A 13,416-nucleotide genomic window follows, 5' to 3' on the forward strand; every position below is an offset into this window, starting at 1 on the left:
TCTTAAACTACAGTATCAACTGTTGACCGTTAAAGGATATTTTTCTGGCGCCATCAGTGTTGACACAGTAATCACATAATTCTCTGTTCTCTATAGGCACTTGTTCTCAACTAGCATTAAATAAGGAGGAGACTGCACTGATAACAGCATAGGCAACAGCTTTGATGTTTTAAGCTGGTACACATTATGCCTAAGCATAATACATCATGGACCATAAATTATACTTGTTTATTTAAGGGTTTATGGGGATAATAAAAGGCTAAAATTTGCAGTCCACATGGTTTTTCTACTCTTTTAAATTTAATATTGTAGCTTTCACAGACCAGGCTTTAAGGGATAGTTCACCCAAAAATGAACATGCTGTCATTAATTACTCACCCTCTAAGACCTTTGTTCAGCTTCAGAACACAAATTAATATATTTTGGATGAAATCTGAGAGCTCCAGGAACCATAAACAGCAAGGGCCCTATACACATCCAAGGTTCAGAAAGGTACAAAATAAAGGTATTAAAATTGTTATTTTAGTTTCTTCTTTTTGTGCACAAAAGTATTCTTGTAGCTTTATAAAATTATGGTTGAACCACTCATGTCACATTGACCATTTTGTCGAAGTTCTTGGTATCTTCTTGGACTTTGAATGTGGTAGGACCCTTGCTGTCTATGCAGGGTCAGAGAGTGTTCAGATTTCATCAAACATCATCAAACTTACAGGTTTGGAATGACATGAGAGTGAGTAATTACTGTCAGAATTTTCATTTTTGGGTAAAATATCCCTTTAAGCCTATAGTCCTAGACAAAAATGCATGACTTCAGCTGTTTTAACTGAAAGAAATACGCACTGAAAAATCCAAATGCACACCAGTATTGTAATTTTCTAAGACACATTTATAAAAGATACTGAAAGGTTCGAATTGATCAATTTAAAAAGACATTTTTTTTTTTAAATGTCTGTGAAGCAAGGCCATTGTCTTTTATCTATTTCTAGGCAGCTCAAAGAAAACCAATATTTTTAGAAAAAAACTGTCTCAACACACAATAATAAAATTCCATGAGGGCATCTGATTATCATCTTAATTTATATCCTGATGTTCAGCCCTAAACAATGCCAGACGTTTATTTTGGAGTAATGATTCAACATTCCAGAAAGGGCCACAGTGATGATGACTAAAGTTTGGAGGTTCATAGGTAGGACTTTATTTTTCTATTAAATAGTAAAAAAACCACAACAGCAGTAAGAATGACAATCAGTACTGAAAGAATAATGATTGCAGTGTTTCCATCTTCATCCTCACCTGAAACTGAAAGACACATTTGTTAGATATAAGCTGTACATCAAAGCTTATATCAGTCCTACCTCAATCTGTTAAGATGGGTTTAGATAATTTAACACCAAACTAAAATCAAGCTTTAGATAAACAAAAACAAGTTATTACTTGAAGAGAGAATCCTACCTGAGAACAACCAAAGAAAATAAAAGACCCTGCTGAGACATGTAGGAAATTCAAAAGAAAAAAGAAAAAAGGTCACAGATAAAATCACCCTTTAGTAGCAAAGGTTCTATATACAGTTAAAGTCAAACGTTTACATACACCTGGCAAAATGTTAATTATTTTACAAAATAAGTGGGATCATACAAAATGCATGTTATCTAGTGCTGACCTGAAAAAGATATTTCACAAGAGAAAATAATAGTTGAATTTATAAAGGGTGACCCTGTTTAAAAGTTTACATACACTTGATTCCTAATACTGTGTTGTTACCTGAATGATCCACAGCTGTGTGTGTGTGTGTGTGTGTGTGTGTGTGTGTGTGTGTGTGTGTGTGTGTGTGTGTCTCCTGTTTTAGTCTCCTGTGAGGGCTAGGTTTAGGTGTAGGGTAGGTGTAGGGCGATAGAAAATACGGTTTGTACAGTATAAAAACCATTACGCCTATGGAATGTCCCCATAAAACATGTAAACCTGTGTGTGTGTGTGTGTGTGTGTGTGTGTGTGTGTGTGTGTGTGTGTGTGTTTAGTGATAATTGTTCACAAGTCCCTTGTTTGTCAGTTAAACTCCCTGCTGTTCTTCAGAAAAATCCTTCTGGTCCTTTTTTGGTTTTTCAGCATTTTTGTGTATTCGAACAATTTCCAACAATGACAAAAGTTTACACCACTGGCTCTTGATGCATAATCCTCAGTTGTCCTCAGTGTGAAAAGATGGATCTCAAAATCATACAGCTATTTTGGAAAGGTCTCAAATTCACAAAAATGTTCAAAGCCAAAGAATTCTTTGGATCTGAAGGATTTTTTTGAATAACAGCAGGCGGTATAACAGTTCAGGACAAACAAGGGACTCATGAAGGGATCATTCAGGTAACAACACAGTATTAAGAATCAAGTGTATGTAAACTTTTGAATAGGGTTCAAATTCAATCCACTATTATTCCACTAACAAATCCACTATTATTTTCTCTTGTGGACTATGTAAATGTCTTTAATGTGAAATAACTTATTCAGGTCAGTACTAAATACAAAATAACATGCATTTTGTATGATCCCATGCAGGGTGTATCTTTTGACTTCAACTGTATATAACCACAGAAAATTCAGTAACATTTTTTAGATTTTTGGTTGACTTTCTCTGCATTCAAGTAAGTGACACAATGACAGTTACCTAACCTAAATGACGGTTACTGCACAAACTAGGCTTTCAAACCAATCTAGTTGTATGACTTGCATGCTTGTGTGTAACAAAATCACTCACAGTAACCTGATGCTAATGCATTTTTTCCCCACACATTTAGAAGAAATCACAACCCAGCATCTTCTTCCTTGTGTTAGTTGCAGCAGTAATTATACATGATGTATTTCTAGCTGTTTGTTGAGCAAATTAAGCTCGTGTTAAACCCCTATAGACTATGATTTAATTTCTTCTGTTTATGACTGCCTTTGTGTTGGTTACAAAAGAAATGGGTTAAAAAAGAAGACAGTCAGTTTATTTCCTCCCAGTGTGGTTGTCTTTGTAAGATCTGAGTTTGTTTTTTAATGTTACTAGTTCCTTTATCATCTTCTTTTCTTGTAATTGTATGCCTTTGAGCTTTTCCGTTTATGTGGTAATGTGGTATGAGGATGAATTAACCAGCAAAACTGGTTAAAACACAGCAAACATTGTTTCATTCTTCAGAGAAACGATAAGAGAAGCATATTTTTCCATTGACATAAAATGGACTATTAATCTTATGATTATGCACACGTAAAATCTGTGCCTGCCTGCAGAATTGCATTCAGAAATGAACTCTCTCACATGTTTGGGTAATTTGGTAATACTTTTAGCTGTTTAGCTCTTTTAAAGTTAGTTTAAATCCATTCAGTCATATAGCACCTATTTAGTGCCACTGCATTCATTATAGACAAACCATAATTAATGGCTGTTATACTTCCATTTTCCTGGAGTATAGATTTAAATTTTAATATAAGTTTTACATTCTATAGTGAATACCTTCTGACATGAACTTAGCTGAGAGTAAAAGAAGGTCTTTACCATAGCGGAGAAACACCAGTCTCTCCAGATTCTGGTTCAGGAGGTGGTTCTTCAGTGTAAATGTTACATTAACAACTGGTTTTTGGGCCTCATAACTGCTCTTTATGTAATAAAGTCCATCTTCTGTCTGATCGTGGAGCTCCAGGTGATAGCTGAGGTTCTGGTTGTGTTCCCCCAGCCAGATCACCTCAGGTTTGGGGAAACCCTCAGTCTCAAACTGCACTGTCACAGTAGTGGAGTTCACATGAATGTTGAACCTGGGCTCTGAATAAAGGGCTGAAAAACACACATTCACACAAAGTGAGTAAATGCAGGAGCAAATAACATGGCATTTTATACAACTCAGTACTGAATAAGATGTTTATTTTAGATACTTTATTATTTTGTGATCCAGATACAGATATTTGTATGAAACATATTATATATTCTGCCTATAACATACCTCCATAGTCCAGCTCTATCAGAGCTTTTCCTGTCCCTTTAGCATTGCTCACTTGACACAGGTACCGGCCTGCATCCTTTGGTCCAAAGGGATTTATTCTTAGAGAAGCATTTCCTTTACCAAGCTCTGAAATATACAATGAGGTCCGATTGTGGTATTCTGGACTCTGTCGGTCCAAATTGTCCTGTTGATAATAGAAACTGTGGACGACTCGTGAGTCCTCCTGTCTTTGCCAGGTAACCACCAGACTGGACAGGTCAGGATCAGGTGTGAACTCACAGCCCAGTACAGCTGGACAACCTCTGAGTGCCACTAACCACCTTTCAGGAACATTAACCTTAAAAGAGGCTAGAAAAATATGATCAAACTGTTAAATATATGTCTCTTAAATCAAACACGTCACATCATCTTTCATCATATTGACCTTGATTTTCTTTATAAATAATGGTCTAGGTATAACAAGTATACATCTCTGCAGAAAATTAATGGAAGTTACTAGGTCAGTGGGGAGGCCAAAACAGACCGGCATTTTGACTATGTTACCTGACTGGCTCACTTCTTAGTGACAGTTAGATCAGGTAAGGGGAATCTTTTTGATTGAATGATGTAGAAACACCCAGCAGTTTGAAAACACCCACAAAGTCTGAATTGCCAACTTTTGCTCTGCAGAGACCTCAATCTCAAGTGCACTGCACTCTCAATGAAATGGATAAGTACATTATCTAATTTATAAACATTAAACTATTTTAACATTATTAAAAGTACATACTGAGTAAACGATACAATGTTTTTCGTAGAATATATTTGTTCAGAAAGAGTTGACAGTTTGAACGTTTTGTTTCCTTACATTTTTTTTTATAAATGATCAATTGTCACTTTTAATATGGCTATGAAATTCACGCAAAATTATACTCAAACTCACATGAAGCCATTTATCATTAAATAAAGCACATAACCAGTGCCTGAGAACAACATTGTCATTTGTACGCTTGTATACTCACTTCTACATAAGTTGTTAAATAGAATTATCCTACGTTTCTAGAACTCATGGTTTAAAAGTAGCCGTAGGCTATAAATGCAACTACCTGATGCAGGTGCTAGAAAGAACGACACGTCTGCAGGGTGAATCATCGTTTGTATTTTGAAGTGAATTATCGCTAATTCTTTTAGTTTACTAACACCCTCTGTACTTCACATTAAATTTTCAGTTTACGACTAGCTTTTTTTTTAAAATTACTTTAGTTTAAAGCAGATAAAGTGGGAATCCAAGTTTATTTGGACATTGAAACAAAACGTCCTACTCAGTCTCCCCTAACAAAAGAACAGGTGAATGTGTTGCGTTAAGACCCAATAACGTTACCCTACCGCATTAAAAATAAAAACGACTGATTTCGATCATTTTATTAAATGCACCATATGCCTTTAAATTATACATAAAACATTTCAAATGTAAAATGATTTTCTTTATATTTTGTTTAAAAAAAGAATCTCCTGTCAAAAAAAGCTTATTTCACCTTACCGACACTGATGATCCACATGCAACACAAAGAAACATCTCTGAGATTCAGTGCCATGAGCGGACAAAGTTTTTAGCATCAAAGTAAAATGGCTATGCCATTAAGATGTGAGACAAGTAGAGCGGGAAGTTATTGTAAACGGACACTGGCGGGCTTATGAGCAGATGTTAGTACACTTCAGTTACGACCTTGTTTAAGCCATGCGGCGGCAACCCGCTCTCTACTGAAACCAACACGGAAGTGACTTAAACTGCAATTCATCGACTGGCCGCTCTCCAAAAAAGAGAGTCAATCCCATAGACTCCTTATGTTAAAACGCCCAACTTTACAAAAAAAAAAATATGTTTACAGCCTAATACAAAAAGTGGTTTTGGTCTATATAGCTAATTTTGCCCTTCATATCAACTGTATCAACATAACAACGTCATTAGTGGAGTGCCAATGGCCAAGATGAACGAGCGACAGCAAGCGCAAAACCTGGCAGCGGCGGCACTTACAGTGGCATATCCAGAACTGTATTGCATAAGCATTTCCCATAAAAAAATATACACGTACAAACGGAGCGCCCAGCTGCCGATACCCAGTATACACGCACACAAGCATGCACGCGCCCGAAGAGCGCATTTAGGCCACGCCTACGCAGGGGGGCGGGGCAATGCAACGCTCTCTATTGACTTTGTATTGCGGGAAGCTGACTCCTTGTCATTTCTGACTTATAATAATTAAAAAAAAAAAAAAAAACAGAACAATGTCTAAAAGCTGTCTAAAAACACAAAGCTACGTTTTTATATGGTATATATAGATAGATATATAGCAGAATTTTCATATTCTCCCATCCAGGTCTGCAGTTTGGACTGGGATGTAATTTGTTTAACCTTTTCCATTGTAAGAACCAGGGGACAATTGTATTTTTACCATCCCATTTTCTTTTTCTGCACCAGTCAGCTGCAGTCTTGGCGTCTCTCAGCAGAGGGATTTCCTAAATAACAAAGTATACAGAGTAACGAAGTATAAAGTACAAAGTACAGCAAATAGCAGAAACAACAACAAACGCTGTGAAAATCATGGGCACCTGCTTTAACGTTGGCATTTCCCAGAGAAAGACCGTGGCATCTGCGACCTGCCGCTGCCGGAGAACAGTGCCAGGGATACTACTGTACAGTATAAAAATACAAATAGAACTGTTTTTTTTTTCTCTCGTTTTGTGTAATGTTTATCAAACCAGGAAAATGTGGCAATTTGAAGTGTACACATAAAGCTACACATGTGCCAGACATGAACAGTTGGACATGGCTGTGCATCAAAGGTAAAAAAAAAAAAGGGGTTAATTTGGATTTGTCTGTGCATGTTTTTTTTTTTTTTTTTCAAAGGTTTGGTGCCCTTTCACTGCCATTATTTTATACAGACTGCAACGGTTTGAGTTAAATTTTCATTTTTGGGTGAACTATCCCTTTAATAAAACAAAACAAAAAAAATCTGTGTACACCCTTGAATCATGCGAGTTCATTGAGATCGCCCCGCAGCGGCGAACCATTGAACCAGCGTCTATTTTTTTTCCTTGATCTCGAATCAATTTGTAGATTTTAAACGAGACATTTGTGTAATTAAAGGGATTAGAAGTAGTTAACTCTTACTCATACAAGCTCTCCATAAAACAAATTAAACAAGCCCTGCAGATTAATATAAAATATAAAAAACACACATTAAATAGACACTTCGTAATTAATGATATTTTATTATTTTTAATTGTATTTAATGTACTATACTTTCAATAAATCATTTGCAATGGGTTTTCAAAGTTGTTTTTATACATGTTTTAGCCTGGGTTTTTGTTGCATTTACATACTTTTGACCAGCGTGTGGTGGTTAGAGCGCTTCGAAACAGTGAATCATTTTGCAAAGCAATTGGTTCAATTGATTCGAAGCTTCGAAAAGATTTGTTTCTTTGGGATGTGATACTGCGAAGTGTGGCTGTTATTTGATTGGCCTTTGTACGGTGGGTAATTCTTACTGTCTGCTCTCATTCAAAAGCACACAGGCCTGCATAAATTAGCACAGACAACCGCTCAGTGCTTATTCACATTTCTTCCATTTGTTGGCAACGTGTGCAGTAGCGCGTGTCAGATGGGCTCGTTATGTCCTCTAGTGGTAGAACCAGTGAAAGGAAGTATCGTCACATCCAGGTCCTTTCTAACCAGGTAATATGACCCTCATACTATGGCAAGCCGTTTTAGCCTAAAATATACTAAGCGTTACTCGTCGTAAATGCATTTTTACAACAATTCAATTAGAGAGCGCTATAATCCAATTCCTACTAGTAACAATTAGAAAGCCCTCAAATCAATTTTTATTAGTTACAATTCCAATTAGAGAGCTCTCTAATTCAGTCCTTACTAGTAACAATTCCAATTAGAGAGCTCTACAAATTTTTACTAGTTATAGTATATCTCCATTGACTTTCATTCATTTTTAATTACAGAGCTCTACAACAGAATTTTTACTAGTAAGAATTTCAATTAGAGAGCTCTACAATTAAATTATTATTAGTAACAATTCCAATAAGAGAGCTCTCTAAATCAATTGTTACTAGTAATAATTCTAATTAGAGAGCTCTCTAATTCAATTGTTACTAGTAAGAACTGAATTAGAAAGCTCTTTAATTCAATTACAGAGCTCTGCAATTAAAGATATCTTTAGTTTTTTTTTACTAGTAAAAATTGAGTTGTAGAGCTCTGTAATTGCATTTTTACTAGTAATAATTAAATTATTAAATCAAATCAGAATTGTTACTAAAAACTTAATTAGAGAGCTCTGTAATTGGAATTGTTAGTAATAATTGAATTAGAGAGCTCTCTAATTATTATTGTTACTATTAAGAATTTTATTAGAGAGCTCTCTTATTGGCATTGTTACTAGAAAAAATTGTATAAATTTAAAAATGCAATTACGACTAGGGTTGGGTCGATAGATGATACCATCGTCCATCGCCGATGGCCGATAGACATCACGATGCTGAGCCGGCATCGCGATCCTCCGCCCCGCCCCGCCCCCGCCCCGCCCCCGCCCCACCCCGCCACAGCAGCAACCTGCTCGCGAAAAACACACACTTAATCACACTATATAGCCAAATGAAATGCATGCTTTCAATTTTCGCATCTTTACTTATTTTATTATTATTATTATGAGGAAATATTAACAAGGATGTTGTTAGCGATCACAATACAAATTACAGTGAACTCCAAACGAATTACACAAACTAGTTCATTTACGTTAATAAATGAGGCATACAAAAACAGCAGAAAAATCTAAATAATTTTAATTAAATTAGATTAAATAAACTACACCAAATATGCCTTTCTCATGGTTTTACCATAACGAACATAGCTTGGAACAAAAAATATGAGAATATATATATTTTTTCCATCGAAATACGAACGTACAATACAAAGCCTATATACATTATAAATAACAGTTTATCATTCAAATACATTGGGAATATGGAAACACTTGGATTTGTGCCGAAGTAGAGGTATACGTGAGCCCAACGCCTGCTATTTTTAGTTTCTCTTTGTTTTGGTTTCTTACCTTAATATATTTTGTTTCATTCCTGTTCTGTTCTGAATTCCGTTACGTTTAAATGATAAGTTTTGGAGTCAGGGTAACTAACTTATAGCTATGTTTATAGTGTTTATAATGTTAATACATAATAATATTTCGCTTGATTTGGTATTATTTCTGATATTACACTTTCTCTCTAAACATTACGCTGCTCATTAAATGCGTTTGGAGAGAGTGGGTTAAGCAGTAAGCAGTCAATGAGAGCGATTTCGAACTTAAAAAATCTGACTGATCGTAAATATGTTAAGGACCAACGCACATCCTCCAAATACATCTACATAAACCCGTGCTTGCTCTGTCTCGTATGCCTGCACGCACTGTCACGATCTAATGCACTTGTTAATGCCGGATCTGTAAAAATCCGGCTCAAATTAAGCACTGGTGGAAACATAGGCTACAATTAATTAATTCATTATGAATTAATTATTTAACAACAACCATCCCTCACCCCCGCCCCCCCGCCGACGATGCCATTGTCCATCGCGATGTTTCACATTGGACATCGTACGATGCCAAATTGGTCGACATTGCCTAACCCTAATTACGACGAGTAACGCTTAGTATATTTTAGGCTAAACGGCTTGCCATAACACACCCTAGATGTTGTTTATACTTTCATTTTCACATACTTCAGCAACCTTTACCAAACGCATGTAAAGTCTAATTTCATAGCTCTGTATGTCAGACATGGTAAGGCTAAAGTTTTTTTTTAAAACACTTAAACACTTCCTTAAACACTTACATATAATTATTATAACTATTTCATAACTATATGGAAACAAGTTTGTCCTGCTAAGGGTGTGTGGCTGTGGAGTTATATGGCTGTGTGCATTCATGGCTATTCTGTATAAGTCTTCATAAATGTATTTTATATCTATATAATGCATTATTTGAAAGCGTGATGACTGCAATAATAAATCAGAGAGGAAAAACAATCCAACTGCAATCTAATAACTAATGCAAATTGCAACACTAATACATTTACATTAATGCAATCTTTAAATGTGTTAAGAAAGTTACTGTTCAGTCAGTGTTTAGGCTATATTTTACCAGGGTGTTTTTATATTCTTATTTATAGTAATTGGAAAAGATCCATTCAGTTTTGTTGTTTGTAGCAATTGTAGCAATGTTTGGGCAATCTATTCTTATGTTGTTATTAGATGTTATTTTGATAGCTTCTGCATGTTCTCTTTTTCACAGTATTTGTAGAAGAACTAGAAAGAAGGAAGTCCAAAACCCTACAGGGTTTAATAAAATGCTTCAATTCTTATTTAGCATTTTAGCCCAAAGTGCAGGTATGGTAATAAAAATGTGTATCTCTTATATTGCATGTACAGCTGATGAAATGAATATTGCACTGCAAATGCAAATATCTCTCATGTTAAGCTTTAAATCTGGGTGTCTTCTCTTTTCAGCATCTTTTATAAACATACAAAATGATCACTTAATTGCAGTCAGGGGTCATCCAGCTGTACTGAGCTGTCATTTTACACCGCACCCTGACCTCTCCAGTCTGACTGTGGCAACGCCAGGAGGACTTACGAGTCGTGCACAGCTTCTATTATGAACAGAACCAACTAGACCATCAAAGTCCAGAATACCACAACCGGACCTCATTGTATATTTCAGAGCTTGGTAAAGCTTGGGAATGCCTCTCTCAGGATAGACAGAATTGGACTGAAGGATGTGGGTTGGTACCTGTGCAAAGTGAACAACATGAATGGGGCAGGACATGGTGAAATAAAACTTGACTATGGAGGTATGCAGGATTTGTAAACACTTTGTTATAATGTTTTAATGAATCAAAATTAAGCATTAAGATCTCTCAAAACAGTCATGCTCTGATCACAATTGAACAGCCAATCTTAATGTGTATGTATTCTTCAGCCTTTTACTCTGAGCCCAGGTTGAGCATTCATTTGAACTCCACCACAATAACAGTGCAGTTTGAGACAGAAGGATTTCCCAAACCTGAGGTAATCTGGCTGGACGAACATGGCCAGAGTCTCATTCATCACCTGGAGCTCGATGACCAGACAGAAGATGGACTTTATTTAGTTAGGAGCAGATATGAGGCCAAAAAGACAGTGGTTAATGTCACATTTACACTAAAGAACCACCTCCTGAACCAGACCCTTGAGAGACCTGTGATCTATGGTAAAGACCTTGACTCTGAACTTCATGTGTCTCAAAATGTGTGAATAACATAAAGAAAAAGAACTTGTCTTGGTATCCGCTTGTTAAGTCTGACTACTGTTTTCCGGATACCAAAAGTAAAAAAAGAACAGGTGCTAATATAAACTCACTGTGTGCTGTAGTACTACCAAAAATTTCCATTTCTAAAAAGGTAAAATGTCTTTGACCTCTAATTTTTTTTTAAATAATTAAAATGGATAAAGTTTTCTCTATAATATGTATAGTCTGTGTATAACAGCTGTATCTATTTGATCAAAAATACAGAAAAATGTAACTTTGTGAAATATTATTGCACTGTAAAATAACTGTTTTCTATTTTAATATACTTTAAACTATAATTTATTTATATGAAGCTAAGCTGAATTTTCAGCATCATTACTATGTCACATGACCCTTCAGAAATCATTCTAATATGCTGATTTATTATCAATGTTGGAAACAGTTGTGCTGCTATATATTTTTGGGACCTGTGATACTTTTTTCAGGATTCTTTGATAAATAAAAAGTTAAAACGCACAGTGTTTATTTAAAATAGAAATGTGTTAGCATATTATTCAAAAGTTTGGGGTCAAAAAAAAAAAAAAAAAAAAAATTATTAAGCATCACAACATTTTCAACACTGATAATAAATTAGCCTATTAGAATGATTTCTGAAGAATCACGAGACACTAAAAACAGAAGTAATGATGCTGATTGAAATTCAGCACGGCATCACAGAAATAAATTAGATTTAAAAGCACATTAGGAAGAGTATATTAGGAAACCAGAAATTGCAATTTTCTGTATTTTTGATTGAATAAATATACAGCCTTGATGAGCATAAGAACCTGTAAATTTATTGTTAAATCCAAAAGCTAAATCTGAAAAGAATGTAGAGTTGATATTAAGAATCTAACTGATGTTCCTGTTTTAGTTCCAGGAGATGCTGGATATGGAAACATTGCAGTCATACTTCTCTCAATTCTTTTCATCATTTTGACTGGGATTTTTGCTCACATGATGTAGATTTCCAAATTGTTTACTTATTTCAAGTTATCATACAATTGTTACAGCATATCTTTTGTTTGTTTATTTTTATTGATTTGTTTATTTTAACATCCAAGTTTATTTATAAAACATTTAGCTCTCTAGAATACAGCAGAAATGACAACTGAAGAGTTTTTATTTATTTTTACTTTATTTATTTCTACAGAACTGTGATGCTAAATTAAGTTCCCTGATTATAGAAGGTCAGAAGGAAATTATTCTGTTGAATTCTCTATGAAATCTGCTAAACCACTTTCAAATCGTGCTATATTTTCTAGATACATTTTCTAGTTTCTAATATTCTAATTAAGCTATTTATGAACTTATCACACAATAAAATAAATTTTAGTAACCTGGGAATCCAGACTTTTTTATTTGTTTGCCTTTAAAACAGATCTACCATTCCAATACTCTTGATGCGGTTGTGTTGTGTTCTCATTATCAACAGAACAATGTCTTTTATTTAAAAAAATGTTAAACTGACGATCTAAAGCTACAATGGATATAAGTGCCGCTCGAAACTCTGCTTGAAACGAGCGGCGGTCGTGTATGGCAAGCCGTTTTAGTAGTAGTTTAGCCGTTTTTTACTAGTAACAATTATAATTAGAGAGCTCTCTAATTCAATAATTACTAACAATTCCAATTAGAGAGCTCTATACAAATACATTTTTACTAGTCATATGTCTCCATTGACTTCATTCATTTTTAATTACAGAGCTCACTTACAGCAAAATTTTAACTAGTAAGAATTTCAATTAGAGAGCTCTACAATTTAATTATTACTAGTAACAATTAAAATTAGAGACCTCTCTAAATCAGTTTTTACTAGTAAGAATTCAATTTAGAGAGCTCTCTAATTCAGTTTTTACTTGTAAGAATTCAATTTAGAGAGCTCTCTAATTCAATTACAGAGCTCTGCAATAAACACGTCTTTAATGTGTTTTTTTACTAGTAAAAATTGAATTGTAGAGCTCTGTAATTGCATTTTTACTAGTAAAAATTGAATCGTAGAGCTCTCTAATTGATATTCTTACTAGTAAAAATTCTGTCATAGAGCTCTATAATTAAAAATGAATGGAAGTCAATGGAGACATATG

At 34.8% G+C, this 13,416-nt stretch overlaps 1 protein-coding gene and 1 pseudogene across 1 annotated transcript; one reads left to right on the forward strand and one right to left on the reverse strand.

Annotated features, from left to right (window-relative positions):
• Positions 1–1,171: 1,171 nt before the first annotated feature.
• Positions 1,172–5,690, reverse strand: LOC141325245 (V-set domain-containing T-cell activation inhibitor 1-like). Its single transcript, XM_073833813.1, has 4 exons — positions 5,482–5,690; positions 3,963–4,310; positions 3,521–3,796; positions 1,172–1,299 (listed from the first exon to the last, which is right to left on the reverse strand). Exons 1-4 carry the CDS (start codon positions 5,534–5,536, stop codon positions 1,181–1,183), a joined length of 798 nt encoding a protein of 265 aa, XP_073689914.1. The 5' UTR covers positions 5,537–5,690; the 3' UTR covers positions 1,172–1,180.
• Positions 5,691–5,920: 230 nt separating this feature from the next.
• Positions 5,921–12,486, forward strand: LOC141325880 (CD276 antigen-like; annotated as a pseudogene).
• Positions 12,487–13,416: the final 930 nt, after the last annotated feature.

The sequence above is a fragment of the Garra rufa genome, chromosome 2, assembly GCF_049309525.1.
Source record: "Garra rufa chromosome 2, GarRuf1.0, whole genome shotgun sequence".
NCBI lineage: Eukaryota > Metazoa > Chordata > Actinopteri > Cypriniformes > Cyprinidae > Garra > Garra rufa.

Bases quoted from the DNA above. Each gene is read 5' to 3' on its own strand.
- LOC141325245 (XM_073833813.1), bottom strand. From the start codon at position 5,536: ATGGCACTGAATCTCAGAGATGTTTCTTTGTGTTGCATGTGGATCATC. The intron at 3,797-3,962 runs GTATGTTATAGG...TGTGTTTTTCAG, and splicing joins GATAGAGCTGGACTATGGAG to CCCTTTATTCAGAGCCCAGG. The intron at 1,300-3,520 runs GTAAAGACCTTC...TGTGTCTTTCAG, and splicing joins ACTGGTGTTTCTCCGCTATG to TTTCAGGTGAGGATGAAGAT.